At 38.3% G+C, this 27,433-nt stretch overlaps 1 protein-coding gene across 1 annotated transcript in view; it reads right to left on the bottom strand.

Annotated features, from left to right (window-relative positions):
- Nucleotides 1-27,433, bottom strand: part of jak1 (Janus kinase 1) — a 33,303-nt gene that overhangs the window by 5,112 nt on the left and 758 nt on the right. Inside the window, exons 2-20 of the mRNA XM_037113618.1 lie at nucleotides 20,847-21,055; nucleotides 19,335-19,458; nucleotides 16,744-16,897; nucleotides 16,146-16,300; nucleotides 15,276-15,541; nucleotides 14,334-14,449; nucleotides 13,634-13,816; nucleotides 13,172-13,329; nucleotides 12,573-12,687; nucleotides 10,916-11,114; nucleotides 7,615-7,724; nucleotides 5,790-5,945; nucleotides 5,487-5,574; nucleotides 5,260-5,387; nucleotides 4,958-5,096; nucleotides 2,197-2,348; nucleotides 1,939-2,089; nucleotides 1,005-1,093; nucleotides 506-698 (exon numbers count right to left, since the gene is read on the bottom strand). Coding sequence (XP_036969513.1) covers nucleotides 506-698; nucleotides 1,005-1,093; nucleotides 1,939-2,089; nucleotides 2,197-2,348; nucleotides 4,958-5,096; nucleotides 5,260-5,387; nucleotides 5,487-5,574; nucleotides 5,790-5,945; nucleotides 7,615-7,724; nucleotides 10,916-11,114; nucleotides 12,573-12,687; nucleotides 13,172-13,329; nucleotides 13,634-13,816; nucleotides 14,334-14,449; nucleotides 15,276-15,541; nucleotides 16,146-16,300; nucleotides 16,744-16,897; nucleotides 19,335-19,458; nucleotides 20,847-21,048 — 2,878 coding nt within the window. The 5' untranslated portion in view covers nucleotides 21,049-21,055. The remainder of the gene's footprint in view (nucleotides 1-505; nucleotides 699-1,004; nucleotides 1,094-1,938; nucleotides 2,090-2,196; nucleotides 2,349-4,957; nucleotides 5,097-5,259; nucleotides 5,388-5,486; nucleotides 5,575-5,789; nucleotides 5,946-7,614; nucleotides 7,725-10,915; nucleotides 11,115-12,572; nucleotides 12,688-13,171; nucleotides 13,330-13,633; nucleotides 13,817-14,333; nucleotides 14,450-15,275; nucleotides 15,542-16,145; nucleotides 16,301-16,743; nucleotides 16,898-19,334; nucleotides 19,459-20,846; nucleotides 21,056-27,433) is intronic.

The following is a 27,433-nucleotide window of genomic DNA, read 5'->3' as shown; positions in this document are numbered from 1 at the left end:
TACAGACATTGTGTGTACTTGTGGGTAATAAAATGTAAACCCCAGTTTGTGCTTCTCATGTACTACCACCATAACATTCAAGCAAAACATTTGTTAATGGATCTTTGAAAAGCACACAAGGCCGGAACAGGACAAGGTGGGAGCACCTTATTAGAAGTTAGTAGCTGGTGTCTGCTACTAGAATCTGCCAGCACCCATTTTTTTTTTATACACAAACATTTTTGTTTTATTTTTAAGGTAAACCACATAAAGTTTAATTTCTGCTGGCTTGCTGTCAGACTACAAAGCACTGGTTTATAAATACAGATGCTTAAAACCATGTGTCTTTAAGCACATATACCACAAAGAGCATTATGTCAACACTACATGTCCACTACACCTGAATTAAAAACATACATTCTACAAGTGCATTAAAACACACACACAGGTTTCGATTTGTCAAGTACTGAGTATACATTTTTGTTGGTGTTTGTTTTTTCATGTGTCTGCACTCTTTCCATCTTACCTTCCTCCTGACAAATGCCCTTGTATTTAACAATGTTCTCATGGTAGAGGGCCTTCAGGATGTCAATCTCACGTGACAGGTTGGTGCTCTGCTCCTCACGGTTCTCAGGCTTCAGAGACTTCACAGCCACCAGCTCACCCGTTTTATCTCCCCGAGGATCATAGCGACACAGCTCGACCTTACCGAAGTGGCCCTGCATAAAGAACAAATAACAGAGTTATTTGTACAATCATTTCTAATCTTCTTCCAATTGCCTAAATTACTTAAGTTCTGCATCTGCTCTTGTATTGTTGGTCTCTATAATACATGGAATGGATCTTGTAAAATCCCTTCAGCTTGTTTTAGGTTATAATGATAGTGTTATTTTTAATGGTAGTAACTGGAGATGACCCACATAAAAATAAATAATTGCATCTGGAAACTGTCACTTCATTGATCATCCTTATAAATGCTGAAAATCTGCACAAAAAACAGCATAAAAACAGCAGGATTAGTTTACCTCTCCAAGATCTCGGACCTTCTTCAGGAATCTCTTTTCAAACACAGTTGGGTCAACCTCTGGTGTGGGCTTTGGTTTGATAGACGGGTCTGAGAGATGGTAAAAGAAACATTAAGCATGTTGTGTCCAAACATCTTTTCTTTGACATAAGCAAACTTGCGTCAAAGGAAGTCTATTGTGGTTGACAGTGTTGAAGTTTTCGCTAGAATTTTCTGTGGTTATGCAACTGTTCGCTTGCTCTGGTTTCCACACAAATGGCTACTTGTAGAGGGACAATTTATTATCCATGTAAGACTCATTTTGTATCACCATTTCCAATAATTGTAGTTTACTTAATCAAAACACTGTTTTTAATCTGACCTTTAAGCCTTAATAGGTTCATATAGGACATATAGAAAAGAGATATTCTAAATCAAGGGGATTTTGAAGCCGTCTTTGGATTTTAATAAAAGAAGGGTGTTTACAAGCTTTGGCTTCAATAAGCCGAGTGCAGTGCAGTATATCCTTCTGGCCAGCAGGAGGAAGAGCAGAGTCTATTATGTTGCCATGGGGCCCAGCTGAGGGGCAGATCAGTGATAATGCACCTAGTGAACTTCCTCATGAACCTCAGAGTTGAGTAAACAACTCTCTCTCTCTTTGCACTGTGCTCTAAGCTCCTGATAGGTGAGATACTAAAACATGCAAAACATTCAGATCATACTCCAACTGTTATCAGCTTCATGGCTTTTTTTTAACCTGTACCCTTTGTACTACCTAAATTAAACCATCTGGACAAGCCTGTTCCAGCCTGTTCTGCAGGCTACACTGTTCAACCATAATAACCAAAATGCAGGAAAGCCTGATGCAGTTGCAATAAAACTGCTTATACTGCAGAAACCAAATGAGGTTTAACCCAGCACACCATGTACAATGCACATATTCCCCTTATACTTACTCTTTTCCTCAAGCATGTCTATGTCTCTGACGATAGCCCTGAAGAAAGGTCTCTTCTTGGGGTCATAGTTCATGCAGTGGGTCATCAGTTGAGCCAGCTCAATGCAGTCTGGAGTGGCCAGTTGGCACTCTGTTTCATAAAACCTCTCCTTCTGCTCAGCACAAACACATACATATGAATGAGGAGGTGCAGGCAAACAAAGTTAATGTGATCAATGGTGCAAAGAGGGGGTGAAAAGGTTCTTGTGTGAGCCCCTACCTCTGTGAGTTTCTTCTCTTTGAGGGGGACCTCTCCATCATAGCAGATCTCCCACAGGGTGGTACCAAAGCCCCACTTGTCAGCTGCCACACTCAGGGAGGAGACGCTCTTCACACACTCCGGAGCAATCCATGGGATACGATGCACACACTCTGCAGAGGAAAACAAATTCAGCTTTAGCAACATTAAGTCAATTGTGCACATATGATTACTGAGAATTTGTGAAATACAAAACATAGAAAGTAATTTGACCAACATGAGTATGTGTGATGCGTTGAGTGATGAGACACTCAGAAGCATGCTGCGCCGTCTTCTCCATGTGTGACATACTGACTAAAGCTTATTAAGATTGTCCATCAGTATTTCCCCAAAGCCCAAGCTAACATCCTCAAATTACTCCAACTGCATGATGGATTATTAAAATAGTCGGGTGATTAATTAATAGCTGCTCTATTGCTGCCTTCATGAAAACAATACACATTTTTCATCGGGGTTGCTTTTAATTTTCATAATAATTTCTAATTTTTCTATATATTGTACTTTTGTTATCTAATACTGTTATCTAATTTCATATATGGCATCAATATCACATCATTTTGCCATAGAAGAGGGGTCCCTCTACTGTGCATTGTCAGTGTTTTGTCATTCTCTTGGACTGTCCTCATCCTGTGTCAACGGATGGAGGGTAATGTATATTTTCAGACTGTAAAGCACTTTAAGGAAAGACTTGTGATTTTATACTACCTAAAAACCATCTTGACAATCCATATTTATATTTCACTCCAGACATCACATGAATCCCATTGCATCATTAAACGAGTTCTGTTATTTCAAAGAAATTAACCATCTTATATCTTTAAAGAGTGAGAATATGACTAAAACCAAACCTCCATAATAAAACATAACTCTTTTTGGATGCAGTGTTTTCAAAAATATCAATGTATCCATTCATTTAAGTTTTCATTTTCTGCAGTATTGCTACATCAGTACCAGCTGTGCTTTCTCCTTCTCTCCTCTCTCTGACAGCAGGTTGACACACACATAAGGTATAAGGTCTAATTTTAAGGAGAAAAATATAAATGTTTAAAATAAAATTCGCATTCACTGCTGGAATCTTTTTGTCTTTATAGAACCTTGTTATATTTATCTTTGAATAAAAATCTAGAAATTCCTTCAATGTTCAATTTTGTATAGTACTGTATGAAGTGAGACATTCCAGTATTATAACAACACTCTCTTATCTCACACACTCTCCCCAGCACACTATTCAAACATTACCTGACTGCATCAACTGAATGTAAAAGTCTGACATCTGCTTGCAGAATATATGACTGACTGGAAAACAGCTAAATGATTGGATGACCTTCACTGTTGGCATTTTGGCTCCACTAATCCATAACATCAGGCTAAGGCTTTATGTTAGTAAGTACATGTAGCTCCTACTGGAAGAGGAGGAGTAGAGAGAGTAAGAAGCAGTAGAAGAGCTGAAAGGCAGAACATGGAGAGCCAGGAAGGAGATAATTGAGTGTAAAGCAAAAGACAGAGAAAAAAGAAAGAAAGCGGGGAAAAGATGAATGGACTTGAGGTTAGAGTAAAGTGATCGGAGATTGCTGGGAAGAAAAGGAAACTCCCAGTGGGTTTCTCAGCACTTTATCCACTATACTGTGTGTTCAATCAAATCTGTGTACAAGGACATCAATGTGGAAGGGGAAGACTGATTGTTTTGCAAAGTGGTGGAGACAATGAAGAAATGTTAAGAGTTCTGGGAAGAAAAAGGGAGGGAGGAGCATCCCCAGGGGTGTGTGGCGATTGACATTTGCGCACAAACATTTCCAGTCTCTGCTGTGGTTTGTCGATCTATCTGTACAGCCACACTGTGTTATATCACAAAACTTCTAGCTCTAATAGACAAAAAGAAACATGAGGTGGCCATTTGAGGGGAACTGTGCAATCCGAGAAATGTCCTTGTTGGGCCATCTTCCCTGAACTCAGATCTAGCATTTATAAAACGAATTAGTCTGAGAGGGAAATGTGCCCAATGTGTATTGATTATGTGGCAAATATGACTCCTGTTACTGACAACCTCTGCTTGATCGGAACTGCTCTCCTTTTTATTGTTTTTTTCCTGCATTCTGTGGGAAGAGGTAAGGGCAACTTTTAAGCAGAAAAAGCCAAAAAAAAAAGAGAAATTACAGAGCATTCTATTGATTTATATGATTTATATGCAAGTTAAAAGTGTTAGGATGCAAGCAATAAGCATATTTAGAAAGTATTTGATGTGGGCTGCAAAAATGATTATTTTCATTATTGGTTAATCTCGATTCTCAATTACCAGTTAATCATTTTGTCTTATAAAAATGTCAAAACAATTGTGAAAACTGGTCATCAAAGTCTCTCAAAGCTCAAAGTAATGTCTTCAGTCCATAACCAAAAGTCTCTTGATTTACAATCATAAAAGACAAAGACCAGCAGCAAATCTTTACATATAGGACACTGGAACCAGCTAATGTATAACATATTTGCTTAATTAATTATCAAAATAGTTGGTGATTCATATCCAATGACAGTGTGCAAGACTATGAGTGGCTGAAGTTGGGCCATTTCATGCGTCTTTCATTTTGGTTTCACTCTCATTTACAGCTGACTGGAAAAGAAAGTGGAAGTTACTGTGAAATTTACCATGGTACTTATTTTGTCACCAGTTAGGTTTCACTTTTAATAACCACCAGAGAGAACATGTTTTGCAGCACGGTATACTCACCCTCTCTGGTGAGAACTGTGATCGGTATTCCTGGGTCACTGAGCTTGATGAAGGGCCCTCCTTCATCAGTGCCCAGTCCGTCCCTAGCCAACAGGATGTTTTTAGCGCACACGAAACCATGGACCAGCTTTTTGTCCTCCTACAAACACACATGATAAAACAAATCTATTAGTGCCCTTATTAGGGCAGAATATATTGACATAACTGAGCTAACATAACACAGGTAATTTCATGCCTATATACAGGACTTGCATGCTTACATTTCTAAAGTTTGTGTGTATGTGTGTGTTTTCTTGTCTCACCAAGTAGCTAAGGGCTGCAGCCAGCTGCTTGGCCACCTGGAACTTCCAAGGTGTGCTAAGGGGGTCCTTCTGCCTCCTCATAAATAAGTCCAGCGGTCCCAGCTGGACACACTCCTCAACCATGATATCTATTGAACACAAAGAGAACACCACAGCGTCAAGGATGTTAAAAGACAGCCCCTAACTCATATGAATGTGCACAGACACAGCTATCAACATGCACTTACTCTCCTGTTGGCGGACACACACTCCATACAGCAGCACTATGTGTTTGTGGGACACTTGACGCATCATACTGGCTGTTTCGAAGAAGGCCTATCAACAGAAAGATGACTCATTACAGAAATTGCCATGGTCTGATTATTTTGAAACAAGTTGCTTCTAGGAAGTATTAGTATTCTCTGTGGTTATGTGTTACAAAATGGACGTCACCAAAGTCAGTTTCAACTATTAAATTATTTTTTTCCTATCCTAATTATCAGGTATTTGGTGTGAGCGCAGCCCTTTACAGAACCGTGAGTGTCTCTTACCAAGGAGATGTCTCTGTGTCCAGAACCCAGCACCTTCAGAACCACCTTGACCTCCTGGAAAGATGAGTAACCTGCATCCTCTTCCGCCTCCTCACTCTTCACCCTCAGTGTGCCTGAGTAAATGTTGGTTCTTGTGCCCCGGCCAAGGTGCTCCTCCTGGTTACCACAGTAAGGAGCAGAGATGACAGAGCATTAACATTTGCTATTCAGTATCAAAACTGTTGGTACTGGGGTGCATTTTAACTCAGTTGGTAGAGCAGGCGTCCCATGCACAGAGGCTTTGTCCTCGCTGCAGCAGTCCTAAGTTCAACTCCGAGCCAGGTGCCCTTTACTGTGTGTCACTCCCCCTCTCTCTCATCCTGTTTCCTGTCACCTCTTAAGCTGATTTATCAATAAAGCCATATGAAGGCCAAAAAAATACCGGGTAACTGCAACCACCTCTGGACTTTTTATGCTTAAGTGTATCTCTGCGGCAACTCGTATTTACCTACCTATGATTAAGGACTTTTTGCTAAAGGTTCATGAATGCATAACAATATTACCCAGACCAGCTTTGAGCACTTCCCTCCCTGAGGCTATATGTTCTCAGTGATCTACAAATGTACAAGACTAGTACATTGGTTAAAAAAGCAAATTATAATGAGAAACAGGAGGAACGCAGGTGGACCCTATTTCCAGAAATGGTTCACAGAGACGGCAAATGGATACATTTCTGTCAGCTCAGAGAAAAGGAACAGAGAAACATGTGGCTAAGAGGGGAATATATGCTAATGTGGACAGACCTTAAACAAAGCACACACCACGTATAGAAGACTTACATTCACAGTCTTGTCTGAGCATTAAACTGCTGCTTGTGAATTAGGTCAGATTATGGAATATACATGTGTGGTGATGTGAGAACATCCCTATTATACAGTATATGAATTAAATCGATAAGAATGATCTAATTTGTTGAGTAGAATGTGCCAATGTCTGTATAAAAACACTCATTATGAAAACAATATTTCCATACCAGCCAAACTGAAGACAAATTTTACTCTGAACACAGCTATAAATATTAACAAATTATTGCTGAATACATGTTTTCAGTCTGTTTGACCTATATGTGCTCAAAGATTAAAAAAACAAACAAACATCTGCTTGTGTATCAATCCTTGAAAAAAGAAATGCAGTTATAAGTAGACAAGAATAAGTTCAACTGTGCACTCTGCAAGGAAGCTATGCAAATATGTAATCTCAGATATAAACAGATTGTGCCTGCATAGGTTATAGTATTCATATTCGAGGATTTCCCTTTTCTCTTAGATACTATAACTGAAAAATACAGCAAGAAAAAAAAGATTAAATCTGATACTAAATGTGTAAATTCAACAGCGTGGATTACTGCAAATGTGATGAATTTGAGAGAATTTCAGTTACTTCCCTCAAATTTGCATTATCAAGGTTTCTATCATAGAAAATGCAAATGCAATGGGCTGCCTTAATGTCCCAGTTTTAGTTATTTGTGTGTGTTTGACTAAACTGTGGTGTGTTTAAGGGTTGTGCTCTGGTGTAAGGCTGCATTATATTTCAGGTGTTTTGTAATTTTCTTACTTTCATTTACACACATATATTGCCACACACCGAAACTTTAACTGTAAACTAAAGAAACGTATCTGCAATCATTTAAATCTTTGTAATACATCAAATGGATGTTTGTTTTAAGTATTTTCTAAAAGCGTTTTGACATCTTCACATCTACTGAGATAATATTGCAGCATCATAAGAACTGCAGTACCATCGTAGCGTGGGAAACTGACATGAAGATGGCTGAAGAAGGCTGTACCTGTTCAATGTCCTCCTTGAGAATGCGAATGAAGCTGAGCTGACTGTCCTGAATTGGTGTCTGAGGGGCCGGTGCTCTCTCTTTAGTGACCACCAGCAGGTTAGAGATCTCTGCAACAAACAAAGACACACACTCACTCAAGCACACTTTTATATAGGGCCATACTAAGGTGTTTGTATGAGGTTGTGGATACCACAAACTGTATGTCATTTACATCACAGATGACTGTTTCAAAAGTTTGATAGAGTCTTAGGTTCCTCTTTGTTAAAATCAGACTGCAGAGCTGACAATTACCTTTGTTAGATAATCCCAGGATGTTTTGTCTCCTTGTGTTGTTGTCATGGTCATGTTATTGTAACATTGTCAGGACTTTGGATTGTTTTGACAAGTCTGCGCCGCGTTCACCCAACGACAGTGAAGTCGATAACAATAAAAGCAGAAATGATGTTCACAGCGAGGTAAATTTGGGTAAATTTGTCTTTTGCAGCTTAATTCTACAAATGTATAGAAGCTCATAAATGCACTGGTGTTCCGCATGAAAGCAGAACTATGTTTACACGTGGTAAAAAAAGCTGTCATCAACAATTACGTCAATGTGGCAATGACGTGAGCAGCTATTCAGGTCGGGATACCAAACTGGTTTAGTTTATTTTTTCTATATACAGAGTTGTGTGTGGGAGGATGGAGTCGAATTGTGTCTTTGTGCCCGTAGTGTGTGTGTGTGTGTGTGTGTGTGTGTGTGTGTGTGTGTGTGTGTGTGTGTGTGTGTGTGTGTGTGTGTGTGTGTGTGTGAGTGTGTGTGGGTGTGTGAGTGTGTGGAAATCTAATCTTGTGCCAAACCAGTGTACTGTGGTTTAAGGGGGTAAAAAGTCTGCACTCCATCAGCATAACCCTACAGTCACCGTCAAAGAGCGTTTAGAGCACTGCTCAGTAACATGCCATCTATGTTTTCATGCAAAACCCAAAGACATGTAACTACACCTAGTATTACAAACTGCAGTGCACCTAATCCTTCTTAAGAGACAGTTCACCTAAAAATCTTATTACATATTTTTCCTCTTACCTGTAGTGCCATTTATCCACCTAGATTGTTTTGGTGAGAGTTGCTGAGTTTTTGATATTTACCTGCCGAAAAGATGTCTGCTTTCTCTGGAACATAATGGAACTAGATGGCGGTTGGCTAGTGGGGTGCGCCAAAAAAGCATATTAGAAAACTTTACAGCAATGTCTCTTTCCAGAAATCATGACTTGGTCACTCAAGACAATCCACAGACCTTGTTAGATTCTCTTTCTGTATCATCGTGGAAAAGGAAGCATGCATCTACTCATGGATTAGAGGCTAAGTAAGACAGCTAACGTAGCTAACCAGCCCAGCTCAGCCAAGGATTAATGTTTACATCACACCCTCTCCTGAGCACAAGCCTGTCATCCATGTGTAGATGCATGTTTCTCTCTGCGCAGTGATATGGTGTAGTTCAGTAGAAAGAAAATAGTTCCTACATGAAACCGCTCACAACAAGAACTACCTTTAGTAACCAGGTCATGATTTCTGGAGAGAGACATAGAAATCTCTATGGTTGCTTTCCAGAACATTGCAACTCAAACCAAAACAATCTAGATGGAGAAATAGCACTACGGGTGAGAAGAAAAATATGTATTTTTGGTTTTAGTTGAAACTATCCCTTTAACCCTTCAGTTTACCCAGACCTAGCCTGTTTCATTTACTCTCCGAGTCCAAGTCAGGCACACCAACACTTCCACTCTCAGACCATGCAATCTGTCTCATCTTTCTGTCATTATACATTTACTTCATAAAAAAATAATTAGCAGAGACCAAAAACAATACTGAGTAAAAAGTAAAATGCATGTTAACGTCTGGATGTGGGCATGCCAGTGTGTTATCAATGATGCAAGCGGTTGTGTAATAATTATAAATATTTTAACAGGCACAACAACAACAAAACAACACTCTAGTCTTTTATCTTTCTCTAAAGGCAGACAAAGCCAAAAACAGTAATGCCTTCTGATAATAATCAACACCACAGAACCCCAAACAAACAAAAACATCTCAACACATCCATGCACACATGCATAGATGGCTCCACCTTTCCCTGAGCAAAGTAAACACGAGTGCTAGTTTGGCTCCGGAAACCCACATTTACAACTCTCTTCCTCCCTGACACCATTTCACACAGACACACACATTGTTCATGCAAGCCTCTCTTACCCCCAGTTAGTAAGAGACACAAAAACACACACACTTAGAGTAAAGAGTAACTCCTCTTTAAATCTTTTATGGGGGGAAAGCTTTTCTTCGCTGACCTGTACCGTTCAAGTTTGTTGTACTTCTGACCCCAGTAAACAGCACAGCTAGGTGTGGTGTTTTGCTTGTTACCACAACCTGCTGTGATGTACCACTGCACAAAAAGTGCACAGAGAGGTGTTGTACTGCACAGGGATTGGACCAAGGTAGCAGACTACAAGCCAGAGCAAGCAGGATTTTCAGTCTGCTGTGCAATCTGTTTCAATGTGTGAGTAGTGCCGACTCTTCAATGGATTGTTCAAAAGCATTTGCTGTTACTTCTTCCAAGAAGCAAGTAGCAAGTAACCTCAGCTGCCTGGTGCAAGTGATATTCAGGAATATGTTTTCATAATGAATTTCCCCTCTGCAATAAATAAAGAGTGCATACGCTGAAAATTAATACAAAAACACATTCCCACACTGACAAAATTTATATGGACATTTTCAATTTGACAAATCTGTTTACTCTAGTTAACATGACATAGTACAAAAGCCACCAACACAGGTAACAGATAAAATGTATGAATTTCCTGCTGCCTTTCATCATAGGTTCTTAATTACACTGCTTTAGTTTTCTATAACCCATCTCATGGACATGTGGCTCAGAAACCAGTCTGTTATCGCATCTATCACACTTCTTGCTTTAAATAGCTTCTTCATCTGAAACTGTTGCAAAAGGAAAACAAAAAATTCAAACTGCAGTCATCCAAAATGTTTTCTCCTTGAATTCAAAATGGGCTTCTTCTTTCCACGTCAGTTGTCAACACTTCCAGTTCTTCTGTCTTATAGTCTTAAAATTCTTTTACAGCTGTTGCTCCACAGTATCCTTCATGTGCCTTGTAAATTGTGTGATATATTTCATTTAAAACACAGCTAGACTTTCTTCAATTTTGTTTTGATGTGGTTGGTATAGTACTTGCTGTAATTCTTGTCATTCCTTTTTTTTTTTTTTACTTTATTAACTCCACCCTCAACATTTGTCAGGGGACTAAAGCTTACCTCTTGGCTGTGGAGGGCAGCATCGTAGCAGCTGGAAGTGGACGTTGTCGGTGCGAAGACTTTGGCCCTCCAGGTGCTCCAGTAGCTCCCCGAGAGTGGGTCGAAATGTCTCAGTGCCGTGCAGGCGGAACCCATCGGAGGCCACTTCAATCTGGAAGTTTTTATACTGACGCACAGGACGGGACTCCCTTAGGTCGATCTGGATGCAGAAAAAGAGAAGGAGAAAGTGAGACTGAAGAAGAGGTCAAAAAAGCAACAGCAGTGAAAGGGACAATTTTACATCAAAGAAAACAATCTCAAAATTAACATTCCATTGAATGTGGAAGAACAAGGAAGAACTTGAGAGTGGTACTGTGCAAGGACGTGTAATAAACTCAAGTAAAGCTAGTATCATCACCTTGAAAAATGAACAAAACAGAAGTCTTAAAGGAAAGACTAATCATATGTCAAACTATTTTTTTTATAGAAAAGTTTATATAGCTCTATAGACAAATGGAAACACAACATAAATGTTTCAGCAATGCGACTTTAACATTTATTCAGTCACCACGAAAGTGTGTAAGCAGTGCTGTTTATCTGTGTGTGTGTGTGTGTGTGTGTGTGTGTGTGTGTGTGTGTGTGTGTGTGTGTGTGTGTGTGTGTGTGTGTGTGTGCGCGCACGCCTGAGAGAGTGGGGGCATTTCCTTCCTTGCAGGATCATGAAGCTGTCATTAACTGTAGTGACCTCATCTTGTTCTATGCATCCTGTAATCCAATATAAGATAATCTGATAATATGTGTTTGCTGATATGACTGATGACTGATATGACAATGATGAGAACAAAGACCTTACATCAATTTATTCCTAAAAGGATTCCAGTATTCAAAACTGATATCTTGTATAATGTAGGCGAAAATTTCGTCTTTTCATTTTTAGTTTCTTAACAATCCACTTCATGAATTTTAGGTATCCTCCAGTTACTGAACCAATATCAACATCAGATATCAATATCAAATCAGATCACTTGTATTCAATTTCTTAAACTTACTTTTAATTTATACCATATTGTAAAAACAATAAGTTAAGAGACAACGGTCAGTAAGTTTTAGGTGACTTGTAAAACTCATTATTTTGTTGTTATCATGACACTATACATTATACCGTCTTAGAGTTTGGATATTGTTATATCACGATATGGCCAAGTTTTTCCAAGTCTTTTAATACTTTTTTGTGGTATTAAAGGCTGCATTACAGTAAAGTGATGTCATTTTCTGAACTTACCAGACTGTTATACTTACTGTTTATACTTGCCCTTATCCACCTACTCATTATTTTCACATTACTTAATGATAAATGAAAATTATTGTAGCAATAGTCACATACTGTTACAATATATAGAGGGATTTGGTCAAAAACTTTGTGATATTTATTTTTTCTTGCCGAATCCTCGCATTTGGGAAGTGCTTTTGAGGAGATTTTGAAATATCCAGATATACATTGTTTCCAGATGTTATATTATTTCAAGGACATATTGCACATTGATGATTACACCATTAATGCATTAAACAACTACAATTAAAGCTTTCCAGTGTATAACAATAGGCAACAGCTTGTGGGTCTTATTTGTAGACTCCCCCTTGACACACCAAACAAGTAACAATAATTATTTTACTCTACCTCAGTACAAACGACAGTAATGATGATGTACTGGTAGTCAGTGCAGCTCCAGCGCAGGATGTATGTGCCCTCCTCGTTGCCTTCCTGACGCAACTTGTAGATGGCGTAGTCCGTACTGGAGAGCAGAAAACACAATAAGTAGATGTCTATGTTTTATACTGTATGTGCTTCTTGTGACTTGCCACAATTGTTGTTTTTTTTCTTCCTTAACATTTGTGACCAAACCAGCCAACCAGCTAAACCTACTATTGATCCATTTTGTGACTAAACCTACTGTGCTACTGAGCTAGAAAACAAAAAAATAATACATGACAGAGGCTGATCATGCACTGACTTCTCTGGACAAAAAAAATATTTTGACAAATCCTTTTAACTACAATTATGAAAATGTTGATAGGTCAATGAGCATGACAAAATTTTATTTAGGCTGACACTTAAAAGGAGCGTGTGATCTCTGTGCCAGCGGAAGTGTATGCAAACACAAATTAAGACCAATAACCAATGGCTTGAAATGAATGTGTGTAATAGAAAAAAAACACACGTCTCCAGTGAGGAAACAGGCTTAGACACATTCAACTGATAAATCTGTCAGTACAAACCAGATGGGTCCGTGGCAGCCGTTGTCGATGTTGTGCACCACCGAATAAGGGGCCACCTCTTTGCAAAGGAAGTGGTGGGCATCCACTGTCAGCCTGAAGTACCCATCCACAAGGGCTGCAAAGGACAGAGCGTCAGACTTGGAAGCCATTTGTAATTCCTGAAAGGAGAAGAAATGGGGGTGGGGGAAAGCATTTATAAGCCACAATACTCAAGAGGGCCATCACAAAGAGTGATGGTTTGTTACAAAATCAAAACCATTTACATGATGAAACACAATGTCCACATTAGTCATTGCTAACTGCATTAGCATTTAGGCTTTGTTTCAACATAATATTATCCAAACAGATGAGATTAAAGAAACTAGCATTTGATCTTTAATATCATAAGCAGGTTTCAGAACAAATATGAAGGTTGATTCCATAAGAAACACCATGCTCTTTGACTGGTTTGTGTTATCTCACCATCCTTTTGTTGTCCTGTCTATAGATGGTGACCGTTGCCTCTTTGATGACGGTGTGGGTGATCTCATGGAAGTCACAAAAGTTTACCCAGCCTTCAGCTGCCTCTTTATTCTTGTCATTTTTCTGTTTTCCATCTTGCTTGTTCTTCTTTGACTTCCCCTTTTCTTTACAGATCACAGATGCCTGTTTTAAAGACAGAAAAAGCAGATATACCATGAATATAATAAAATAAAATAAGTATTTTCAAACAGTTTAAAATGTTACCAATTGAAAATACTGCAATGATCTTTGTAGGGTTTGTCCTAGATACTATACAGTGCCGTCACACTTGGCTGAGTTTTCTCAAATGATAATGTTTTATTGAACTCTGTGAGCATAAAAATTACAGACTTTCACTTGTAACTTGATGCTTGTTATTGAATAAGCCAAAAATTGATCACAAAAGTTATTCATTATATATTCGTTATATTATTCAGCAGGATTGCACAGAAAGTGCAAGCAGTATGCAGATGGAACACAAACAAGCACAAAACAACTAAAAGAACTGAAGTTTCTCTTTAAATTACGTTAGGTATTCAATGGTTGAGAACTGTTGTTGAAAAGCTCCCTAAATTATGTTGACAGATTTGTCTGACAGTAACTTATCACTGGCGTTTTAGCTGAAGCTATTAAAAACTTCTTCACATGCAGTTCCACTTACTGTAGGAGGCTTCTTCCTCCAAGAAATGCCAGTGGTGCCAGTAACCCGGACCTGCATGTCGTGGCTTGTCTCCATGTTCTGACTCTGGCTCTGCCCTTGGCACTGGTTGTAGTACCCTTGAAACAGCAAACAAACATTATACCATAGTAGATATATAGATAGGCAGAATATTTGAGTGCTACAATTACAGCACACACAGACTGTGAACACCTTGATAGTTCTCTTGATTAGTTTGCCAATATTGCTTTGGGCAAAACTTATGATTGTGCATAGACAAGTGTAGCCAGTGAAATGTTTTATTGGCTGTGGCTGCTGTATGTTTACAGTGAACAAAAATCCTAAGCAGGTTCCTCAAACCATCAAGTTCTGCATCAGTGCTTTAAAATTTCACACATTGGTTAGAATCATCACAGTGTGATAAGTGGGTTAATGTGACATGTAAACATCTTATTACTTTCACTTTTGGATTTTAACATCTGCACAAACTCACACAATGTCTTGTTATGAATATTTGGATGTCAACAAAGTTCAACCTTCTATTTTTGTTTTAAAAAAGAACTGTAGGTGGTACACCACGCATTCTCTACATGTAAACACACCAAACTAACCACTGCCAAGTAACCACTGTAATCCAATATAGTTGATGAGAACACTGCAATAGGATCATAAAAATAAACTATTATCTCATTTGGCAGAGTACAAAATAAATTTTGTCTTAACGTTCCTTTTGATTTTTACCGACTGTTCTCCGTTGACTTAAAGTACCACCTTGTTACATTTCCTCAGTCCTTATTTTTGGTAAACAAACATTTATCTTTCTGAGTCATCTATGATCTCCTGTTATTCTTGTCAAACTACATCTCCAGCAAAACCTGACCTGAGCTGCTGCCACAGATCTGTCATGGCACCTTAGTACTTAAAATCATCTTCCTCAATTCTTACCGAAGTAACCTCCATTGCTGGCCTCTCCCTCCTGCACACTGAGCAAGATGGGATCGAGCAGTTCGCTGCCAAGTCCACTGGTCAGGCCCTCCAGTGTGGCCAAGTACTTGATCTTCAGGTCGTATGGGGTGATGTTGCTGTCCTTGACTGTGCGGCGGTTGAATTCACTGAGAAATTTCTTGAAGACATTGTTGATGCGGATGCGGGTCAGAAAGTTGCGCTGCTTAATGTTGCGGTTAAGTGACTCAGGGATGAAACGTTTGTAGCTGGAGGGATCAAGATAGAAAGATAGTTCAACAATCAAAAAATGTTTTTACTTTTTATGCTTTGCAAAAGTGTTTTGAATGCCTGAAAAAACTATGGATTAAAGAGTGGCTATCAATTAATGTCTTTCTTTCCGTTGCTACGGAAGTTACATCCTTTGTAAGGACAATTGTTTTTCTACATGTTCTCTAAGATTCAAATGTGTGAGGGGTTGCGCTGAAACTATAACAACAATTACTATAAACAAAACAACCTCACTACTATTGATTGAAGTAATTCCGGGGGTGCCCTACATGAAAAGGCAGTGAGTGACTATATTCCACTGAATGGAAATTACTCGTTGGTGCCACACCCTTTGGATGTGCTCATGCTTGTTTTTTTAAGACAACCTGTGCGAGTGTGCTGAGCTATTTTCTTCCCTTGATAAGAAACACAATCAAGTAGATTTCATCGAAATTCCCAGGAAGGCACTAGAGGGGTTCAGCCATCACTTTAATGTGCGTCTTATTTTCAGATCTTAAATCAAAATTGTGATTGTGATCAGACCTATATAGTAAGTCATGATACATGGACATGTCATTTCGAGTGTAGGTGGGTGTGTTTTACCTAATTTCATTGGAAGTGGACATATCCATTTTTTGAGCGTGGTGTGTGATAGCGAGCACAGCCATGCCCAAACACTCATTTTCTATCTCGTGTTGCTCTGCCTCTGACTGGGGCATCCTCAGTGGAACAACACCCTTCTGAAAGTCATGCTGGCCCTGCGCAAAAAAACAGAGATTCATATGTTGTAGAATAGAAAAACACCAAGAAAGAATTCCATGCAATAGGAGATTGCCTTGTTTACAAGAAATTCTGACAAATTTCATAGACTTTAAATTACTAACAATGGGGTTGGGGTTATGAAACATCAGTTCCTACAGGACTGAAATAATCAACAGTGGCTCTAAATCAAACAAAAGGGGCATGTTGCTGCCTTTTGCTGAGCATCAAGCTGCACTTCCTGGTATTGTTACACTTCCTCCCAGCTGTTGATATTTTGAAATTCGACTCTGAACTGTGTTGATGATTGAGCTACTAATGTGAAGATACTTTCAAGGGTATTTCAGAGAATAAAATAAAATAAAAAAACACACAATGACAGATCAATGTCTAAATGTTTTCATAACACTATAAAGACACTCATTAATGATAATTTTTTCACCTGGGAGAACAGGTAATCAAGAGAAGCCGCATCCAGTAGGGGGGTCCCTTCTGGTGTCTTCTGTGGGCTAAGTCCCCCTCTGAGTTTACTGATGCAGTGTCTCCAAACTGGAGACTCTCCTTCAGTGGTGCCATGCCAGTTTCTGAAATAAAACCTGACAGGAGACAGAAAGAAAACAAGTTTAGACTTAATACAGGGTGTGAATGGAAGAAAGAAAACATAGTAGCCTTACACGATACATGGTTGTTAATGCTCAGTGAAGTCTGTTTTATTCTTGAATGCACTGATTTAGATGCAGGATCTCAATGACAGGTTTGGTGATTACTGCCTGAAAGGAAAAAGGATGTTTCATAGATAACAAGGGGATCCTCAAGTTTGCATTTATGTGAATTTTTGGCCTCTTGATAGACAGATGCCTGCCAGCAATGTCATTTAAAATGAAGAAATAAGCTGAACTCTGGATCATTGTACCCATACTGTTGATCGTCTTGTATACACTAAACAAAGAATCACACACATTTGGACGAAATTGTTGGTACCCTCCATTAAAGAAAGAAAAACCCACAATGGTACCCAAAATGTACTGAAAATGAACTATTGAAAATGAGACATTGCTTTTGAATTGAGGTTCAACAGAAATATTTCAAAGAACAAACTAATGAAATTGGAATGGAAGAAAATATGTATGAAAGCAGGAAAGATAAAAGAGCAAAAACAACCTGAATGACAAATTCAGTTTATCATGTCAACAATAAAACAGGATGTGCTCTATTGTCTCCTTCATTATATGTAGTGATTTAAGTGTGAATGTCCACGACAAACACTCAAACATTGTAGCAGCAGATTAAGTGCTGAGCAACATTTTTTGTTGTTGTTTTTTGTTTTGAAGTTTTGACCTATTTTCCTGTTTTCTTTGAAATGAATATTTCAGCTAGCCTGTGATGTATTTCAGAGGAAATACATATTCTGTTAGGTGTCACAGATGTCTCTCTAGACATGCAGCAATAGATGGTGAACCTGATAATCCAACATTTGGGGAAAAAAAAGGAAGCTAAAAACATATAAGAAGCAAAAAAAAATCAGAAACACTTTCAGCTAACAGGCACACACATACTAATGACACAAAAGGTAAAACAATTTTGGCCAGAGAGAGACACTCACTGAACATGTCACTAAGGAACAGAGAGTGCTGTTGGATGAAACGCAGATGGCTGAGGGAAAATATACTTACCCCACATCTCAGCCAACAAGGTGCCAGGACCTTTTTGTGGCAACAATGTTACACAAAAAGAATCACCTTACTGTCTGTTTTTCTTTTAAAGCACCACTTAATGTTGGTCTGTCTGTTGGTCTTTGTTATTTGAACTTATGGCAATACATCCTGGTGTCACTTCGATCCCTGTGTGTGTTTGCATTGAAAATGTGTTTATGCTAAAGCCTGTGTGACCACAATACCCTGCTTGTTTGGCAGAGTGCACTACAGTACACAAAGCAGGCAGCAGCAAAAGACACATACACACAAGCACACACAAGTACAGACACAACACACCACAGTTACACTCTGTGCACACTGGCTTTTCTCTACCCTTGCTACTGTCAAAGCAGAGCACAGAGAAAGAGGAAGTTCATTTGACACCACAGTAGTGTTTTCTTTCCTCTTTGCATGAAATGCTACCTAACTTGTAGAATGGATTCTCAAGAGAGATGTAACTCTCTCCAAAGTATTCCACTCAGGTACAAATATAACACTGAAGGTCTTTCTCATAATAACTTCCCCTTCAGACTCATCACAAGTCCTATAAAAATATCTCAAGTATCTTATCATTGGATCAAGTATGGAGTAATACTCAACTCTTGGCATAACTTGTAAAAGTTGTAAGATATCAGTAATCTACTGCCTTTTAATCCTATTCTAACTGGTTTCTATTCTTATTCTGAGATTACATTAGTCTATGACCATGGATTTAAAACAGATATCCTTTAAGTACTGCTAAACTTCATCTTCTGCTGAATTCCAGACACTGTTTGAAATATCATTGGAGGTTTTCCCTTCTCTTTCCTCTTACTAAGCCAAAGTGTGAATCAAGATGTGGGGACTTGGAATGTGTCTCAGCTTGCCAAGACACTCACTTAAACCCACAGATTGATGACTGTCATGGCAAATTCCTAGGAGGGTCTAGCTGTCATCCAAGTTTGGGTTCAAGCTACTCCACTGCCCACTGGATCTCCCACAGCTACATCATGCACTCCAACCCAAAAATCTATATCAGGGAGGCTGTTCCTCCCAAATAACCCGCTAGTTTTTTTGACATCACACACGTGACAATTTAAGCTGCCAGGCTCAACAATGGTGTTCCCAGGAAACACCCTCTCCAGGTACCCACTTCATATTCCAAAAAGGATTTCTCCTCTCTCAAGTAAGGCTGTGTCTTTGTTAGGTCTTTCTATAAACAATAATCTCTCAGTATTTTTCTAATAATAAACAATTATTTACATTAACTTACATGCAAAATAGTTTTATGAAAATAAATGGCAGCTAGCAAATAACAATATTCAGTTTCAACGTGGTCAGCGTGTGATGCCACTCTTACCTCATGCGATAGTGCAACTTGACACTGGTTTCATCTGTGATCTTGAACTCATAGTTGGGGGGATACCATGTGCCAGTTGTCTCATTGTATAGGGCAAATAGGTTATGGCACAAGGGAGAGATTGCTGAGAAAGAAAAGAGGAAAAAGGAAAAAAGATCAATACTCAGACCAATTACTGGATTGGGACTGAGGGAAGAGAAGGTTTCAGAGCAAAGTCAAACAATTTCCTACAAAGTAAACAGAGAGACCTACATACTACATACTCCACCCTTTTAATCTCACTTGGTTACACTATATGCCATTATATTTAACACTAAATGAAATGTAAGACTGTGGTTTGAGAGAACACTTTCACATTTATGTGTAAATGTAGGACTTCAAATGCTTTTTCCAAATGTTTAATCTTGGTTCAGCTAACAAGAGTCAGATAACCAGTCAGTTAAACTGGTGGTCAGAAGGGGTCAGAGAAAATAGCCCCTTGAGTGGTGCTTACATTAGTTTTACAATAACTGATTGCTTTGAAACGCGGTTGCAATTGATTTGCAGTAGTGTGATGGAAAATTGTTACATTACTAAGGACTCTTGATTGATTCTTGAGCAACCATGATGTCCATCTTTCTTATAATCTAATGCATTCTTATTTCACATGTTGACAGCTCAATGGCAGCACTTAGAGGTGAAGTAGAAACACAGATTCATCTGGATTTGAGAGAGACAGGGAGAAGTTCTCATTTGTCAGAGAGTAGTTTATTATTCTGGCATTTATCCCTCACTCAAAGTTAACTTTGCAAAGTTGAAGTTAACTGGAAAGAAACGGGAAACACCCAACTCACTGGCCTCAGTGGCTGAAGAATGACCTAATAAAGAGCTTAAAGATTTCAACCAAATGTTACAGGACATCCAAATGACAGCTTATTACATTATGGCTGGTAGAGGAGATAAAACTGATAAATATGCTAAGATAAATATAAGGGTTTGACTGCTGCAGTCTGTCATATATCAATCTATTTATAACCTTATAAAAAATACTGTCATCACTGCAGGAACTGTAAAATAAAAAACACAGAACTTTATTATCAGATATACGCTATTATCAAATAACCTACTTCAAATGTGCTGTAATCAGGATAATATGCTTTTGGTCCAAGCCAGCTGTACTCTTGTATTTTTACATTATGACAATAGCAATCATCTAAGAAAAACTCCTGTGAGGACAAGACCAAAGCAAAAACTTGGCGGACAGGTGTCTCTATCAGAGCCCAAGAGGTATAAGTAAACCTTTAATAATGCTAATGAATCGTTTTAAGCCTAATGTAAAGTTGTTTAGAACGCTGGATGTGAAGAAAAATCTGGTAGTTTTGTTATCCCCAACTACACGGGCAGCAATCTGTCACACACTACATTTACAGCACACCCTCCATAACTGGCAATAAGCAAAGATAAAATCAATAAGCAGAGCAGGAAAATATTGATTCTGCCAACTAGTCATTAGTCAACAGGTCAGTTACTCACAGCATTTCTTGGCAGCCTCCACACAGAGGTCCTCGGCAGTGTAACAGCCACTGAGGTACTCCAGCTGGTTACGCTCTGGTATGTAAAAGTGGATCTCCAGGCCACGAGTGGAAGCAGAAGATGTGAACTGGGCCTTCTTAGTGGACCTCCTCATCTTCCCACAGAGTTGCCTGCTCAACTCCATCACCCACAGAGTTGGCATTCAGACACTGGATAACAGAGGTGGAAAAAGAGAAATGGGGGAAGTGGGAATAATACATTAAACGTTTGCCTTGTGATCATAATTTCGATACACAGCAGAGCTACAATGATGTACTGATTCATTTATCATCAGCTATTTTGTTAATCAATTTAATGGTTTGATTGGTTCTTTAAGAAGAAAAAATCTCTGATTCCAGTTTATGGCTTTCAAATTGTTGTACCAATTTTGGCTTTGGATAGGAAACAACCAAAATCACAATTCTTACTGACAAATTACTGTATTTTGAAGCTTAGCAAAAGCCACTGATAATAAGTTCAAATAAGTTCATTCCAATTAGCGTACTTATGCTATCTTGTCCCACCCTTATATTATCATATAATCAACAGTTTCAGGGAAATGGGTGACCACTGTGTAGTGTGTGCGTGTGCTTGTGTGTGTGCGTACAGTAAGGCCAAAGTATTGATTGTGTGGTGAGCTCAGCAAACAACTGCAGAGATTTTAAGTTCAATGTTCATTAACCTGATGACTCATATTAATATCCTTCAGAGCTGCAACACGATGTCTCACTACAAAATGACGTCAGCCTCTCGAATGAGCTGATAACATCAACAGGGAAGACTGATCATTGCTGCAGAGGGGTTGCAAGGAGGTTTTGCTTTACTGTTCGATGAGTCTAATAGCCTGTCTACACCAGCTGCATAGCAAAGCAGAATGCCAGCAGCAGCGAGTCCTTCATCAGCGTTTACACAAGCTCCATCAGCAACAGTACCGTTTTGAACTCAATGGTGTGTTGACAGTACTTGCAGCTAGATATATGTAGTAAGTTAGGTTTATACATGGAGAAAAAAGAAAATCCTAACAAGAAGCATAGAGTCGATGTATCTGAATACAAGCTGTTAATACAACCAGGGTAAACAGTTGCATTAATGGCAAAGCTAAGCGTCTCTCAGGGTTCTCCCCAGAAATTTTTAGTGTAGCGGTGCACTGTCAAAAGGGGGGGGGGGGGGACAGACGGACGCTCGCTCGCTCGCTAATCACCCACACCCGCTACAAAGCAGCTATCATTGAAAATTAGTATAGTGGCGCTAAGCTAGCAGTATAGCGGCGCTGCGCCACCTGCTCTCAAAAAAAATACTAAACCAGTTCTGTCGGAAGGACAACAAACAACTACAAACAAAAAGGTGAAAAATGCATCTTGTGTACACTAAAGTCATGATAAAACAGATAAAACCTATGCTTTACACTACTATTATAATACTTATTTATTGAATCTTATGTCTGATGTAGATGATGTAGGTTGTTAAGTTTTTTTATTAGAAAACGCAACTTTACCAAGTCTGGACTGATGCTGGAAGCGCTTATGGACAGTATGGGAATATAAACTAAAAACTAGTTGTGATAACAAGTGCAAGCTTTGTAGTTTTAATTTATGCTGAGAATGAATTGTAATGGTAATAGTTATTTTTAATTGTTATACAACTGATTGCTCCTATGCTCCACCTCTTTTCCTCAAAGCTCCAATCACAGCTGAGCAATAATTCAGACAACTTCCCCTGAGCCTAAAAGCCTCAACAGTTTAGGATGGTACTGAAGACATTTAAAAGATTTCATGGAGACCCACGTGGTGTGCACCGAGGGGAGGGGCTGTATGTGTCAGATGTGTGAGTGACAGGGAGACGGTGGGAAAGCAGGGGAAAAAAATGCAGCCGAACGGATACCCTGCGTTTTTAGAAAAAAAAAAAAAGAAAGAAAGAAAAGAAACGCAATATGTGGTGGTTGGTTTTGATTCTGTGACGCGCCACCACAAATTAGTCAATGTGCGGGAAACACTGCATCAATTAGATACATGAAAAATGTTTCCAGAGCTGATGATGAAAGTTGCTAGGGAGTGAGACTTCTTGCTACTTTGTCAATACGCAGATTACCAATCAGGCAGCTTGCAATGACATGGAAGACAGTGACAAGGCAATGGTAGTTATGTTACTTTAATATCTTTCACTTCAGTCTCTACTTCAAACTCAGTGCCAACTGAAGGAGATTTGAGTGCTGCTTGAACAGAGACAGATGGAAAAATATACGCCAGCATCCATAACTTTAAAATGTCATAACATCAGGCCTGACAGTTTGTCTTTGTAATTTGTGGCTGATCAGAGCTAAAGCTGATGAACGCTGTAACCACTGCAGAGTCATTTGACCTGGGCAACAATGCCAATTGTACACACAAAGCCAGATGTTAGTAGGTGTTAGTGGGGTTTTCTTCTCCAGTGTGCAAGAGGTATAAGTGACATGTTAAGAAATTGTGATGCAGAGCTCAACGTCATTGGAGAAGAGGAGATGGGTTATTGAAATAGAAAATCTCAACTGGTTCCTGACAAGGCTAAACCTTGTTTATTTTATCTATTTTATCTTTATCTGTTTCCCGAATGGACAGTATCAAAGCAGCAAGCAGATGTCAGGCAAATGTCATTGAAATATGCCTAACATTAGTTTTAAGCTCTGTCACAGGACTAGTATATGTTTTTTGAAGATGAGATGGACTTCAGTATACCATATAAGTCCAGCTGAAGGCTTTCGACATTTAGTAGATACCAACCACCATCATGTGTCATTCACTTCAGCTTAATTTCTTGAGAAGAGATTTTCAATGAGTCATCTGTCTGCCTTTTACAGTGAGTTAGTTAATCAGCCAGTGTGTTCATTTCCCCTCTCTCTTCCTCTTTCTGCTTCAGTGGAAGTTATTACTTCTGAATTTCTCATATAGATGTAATTTGTACTATGGCCAACAATGCCTCTTATAAGTGCCGACATGTGTGGATCATGTCTACAATGCGTGGCTCTACACTGGTGCAGCAGCTCTATGTCAAAAACAAGACAACAGCATGGTTGTTGTTATTATTGTTCTTCTCGATGTTTATTGATGGCTGGAAAACTTTAAAGGTGCATCCTGTAAAATACTGTGTGTAAATGCTGCACTTGTTAAGTCAACTAAAGTTGGCTCTGCATTGTTGAATCTATTTGTCGGCTATAATTTCATTTTCTGCTGATAATGTGCATTTTCCATTATTGGGACGATCATTTTTTGGTCTGATATATATTGTACATCCAAAATTTCAGCCAGATGTAATTTCCCTATTACCACCATATAATCAATTTAAATATTAATTTTGCTGTAAATCACTGTGCTGAATTAAGCATTCTAGTATTGTGACACAATCAACAAGCATTTTCACTTATTATCAGAATTTTGGATTGTGTTCCATGTAAATTTTGAATCCTGCTTTTGTGGACTGGACCAATTAATAGTGCATCAACTGGTACTAGTGCTTTTATACAAATACAAAATGTAATAAATATAGACTTTGTACAATCAGTGTATATATTATGTTGATAAGGTGGCCCAAAACAATAAAAAAGAAAAAGGAAATGGGAAACAAAAATAACACCAACAAACTCCTCTGAATCACTTGTATCCATTTAAAGTTTCCCTTGAGAGTCTTTGACTAAGGAAGGCTGCCATCCTAAAGAAAAAAAAAACAACTGACCACAAGCATCATGAGAAGAAAGCCCTGAAGGACTAGAAAGTGAAATTGAATGAGAGCCACCTTTTCGTATCAGAACCTGCTCTAACAGATTCAAAAAACCTTTCTGTGGCAACATTTTACAGTAAAACACTTCTAGTAAAGGCTTTCATGTCCTTGGGAAAAACTGGCTGACCGCTTATTATCCCCAATTACACTCTAATTAATGAATATTTTTTGCTTTTGGTGGGCAGTACATCTGCTGTGTTGACTGTCAACATTCATTTTCTTCCTGACATTTTAGCCTCTTGGAAAAACTGTTCAAGAGTATCCAAAGGTAAACCTAGCCAATTACTGACGATCTGTAATTTAAACTTTGGATAAAATTCAGTTCTAAAGATTATTATTTTTTCAATTTTTTATTGTGACCTATCACCATACCAATAACTGATGCTGAGTGTGCTCCAAAAATGTCATACTCAGAATAGCTAGTCTTGCTCCTGCCAATTTCTGAAATCAATTTAAAAAGCTGTAGACAATAAGGGCTAAGATTCCTCATAAAACATTTCGAGCCTTCACACCCTCCAGAGCTCATGCTGAATAATGACTGTAGCTGAATAAACACATCTTTAACTTGGCTTTAGTTACACTGAATAATGGACGTTAGCTTTCAGACACAAACAAAATGTTTGGTCTTATTATCTTAGTACTTCAGCACCAGATGGCAACTGTCATTGACGTGTTTTTGTGTGACACTGGTGGCTGCAACACAGGGTGATAATTTTATTATTTATTTGAGCCTATCACAATCAGTCTCATTCTTGAATTCATGTTGTCTGCAGCGTTTCCATCAGTTTGAATTATATTTGTCTTTAATATGGTTACATTGCTTGGCTTAAACAAGGCAATGAAATGTATCAGTGCTTGGTTTCAACACTGTTGAGAGGCTGTATGCTGACTTAGGACATCCCCTAAAACTTCTCAGCAGTAGTAAATGATTTAATTAGTGCACTAGGGTTTTTCCTGTACCTGTTTTTCTTGATTCAGCACCTACCTAAGCTTACGGACACTACATTATTGGTTGACCTTTCAGATCCACTGAAAACCTGTAATGATTTAGGATGTAAAAGGATGTTCATGAGTTGGCTCTATTGTAGCAAAAGGAAATGCTAGCAAGAAGAGGTGCTTTTATATTTAGGGATTCAAACTTAATTGATCTTCATTACCGACTTTCTGCACTTTAGATATTTAAACCATATGTCATTTAATTTCCACATAACCAGAATTTAAATATTTACTTTGTTTTGTGAGAATTTAATACTAGAATTTCTAGAATACACAAATTCTAGTATTGTAACATCATCAGCAAGTAATTAATCCAGCGAAATTGGTAAGTAAAATTACCAATTACATTTTTTAAGGCAATAACAAAGTCTTTACATTGTTGTCAATTCAGCAGGTAATAATTACTTCAGTAAATCATGCGACTGAATTTTACCAGCTATGATAAGTTGTGGAAGGGGGACTAAAAACTACAATGCTGTAATTTGGATAGTTAATTACATTCTTTTTTAAATTTTGTTTAATTTCAGCAAAATGTGCTAAACCAAGTCTTGTGTTGAAAGTTCCAAAACCAGTGTGCCTGAAATGAAAATACAGTGGGCAGACATTTAGGCTGGTTGAAGCAACAACGTCACAGAGGCCACTTGGTTATTACAGGAAAATGTCAAGTAAGTCATAATCCAGAGCTCTTTGATGTTAAATGTCATGTTATCACAGTGAATATCATAAGGTGAACCCATGTCTTTTCTTCAGCTGAAACAAATCTCAAATCTTAAAATCTGGAAATGTCAGAAAAAAGTTGATCACAAAGCCATATCAAGTTTATTGAAATTTCAGATTAATAATATTCCAGATTCAGCATCTTTGACTAATTACTACAATAGCCACAAACTACATTTAGGTGAAAAATTAGACATCACTATTTGGAATATATACATATTACTTTAAATGTTAGAAATAAAAGAGCTTTGAAATTAAGAGTGCCACTTATTCATTCTGGTATAAATAAAACGCTGATCAAACCTAACTGTAGTTCAAGTGCTTTGATCGTTTAAAGTCTGACAGTTCAAGTTTCTGTCAAGGGTACACTCAGCAGCAAGAAACCACGTCCTTTCATTGTCTGACAAGAAATTTTAGTGAGTAGTGGTAAAGCCAGAAAGTGTGTGTGTGTGTGTGTGCTGGGTGGAAGAAGGAAGCACCAATTTTTTCAACCTCATAGGTGTGAAGCCACTTGCCCTTCGTTGTCAGGATTTTGTATGATTTACAACGATAACTGCATTACAGGTAAAGCTCTTACTTTAACTATTAGTAAATCATTGGCCATTTTCTCAATTAATCAATTACTTGCTGGTCTATAAAATATGGAAAAGAGAAAAATGACAGTCAGTTCCCATCATTGGTCAAATCAATAATCAAAAACACAATAAAAGTAGATATACAGTTTTATATCACAGAAGAGAAAAAACACATAAAATGTTTACATTTAAGAGGATGGACCCAGTTAATCTTTTACCATGTTGGCATAAAAAAATGTAAATATTAAAATGCCTCATCAATGTCACTGCCAATTGATTTCATGTTTACATACTAATGGACTGATTGACTAATTCCCCTTCTTCGTCTGTAATAAGAGCTAAGCAAAGCCATACAATGATCCATTGTCTTCCTGTTCTGTTAATGTGTTCAGTTCCTGTACATAATGAATCCAACCATTTTACCTAAATGCATTTTACTCTCTTGGGGCAGGTCCAAGATACAATGGCTTAAAACTACCAATGGTTTTCTTTCACATGCCATATATTTTC

The sequence above is a fragment of the Acanthopagrus latus genome, chromosome 11 (assembly GCF_904848185.1).
Source record: "Acanthopagrus latus isolate v.2019 chromosome 11, fAcaLat1.1, whole genome shotgun sequence".
Lineage (NCBI taxonomy): Eukaryota > Metazoa > Chordata > Actinopteri > Spariformes > Sparidae > Acanthopagrus > Acanthopagrus latus.
This window is presented reverse-complemented; position numbering and strand designations above follow the sequence as displayed.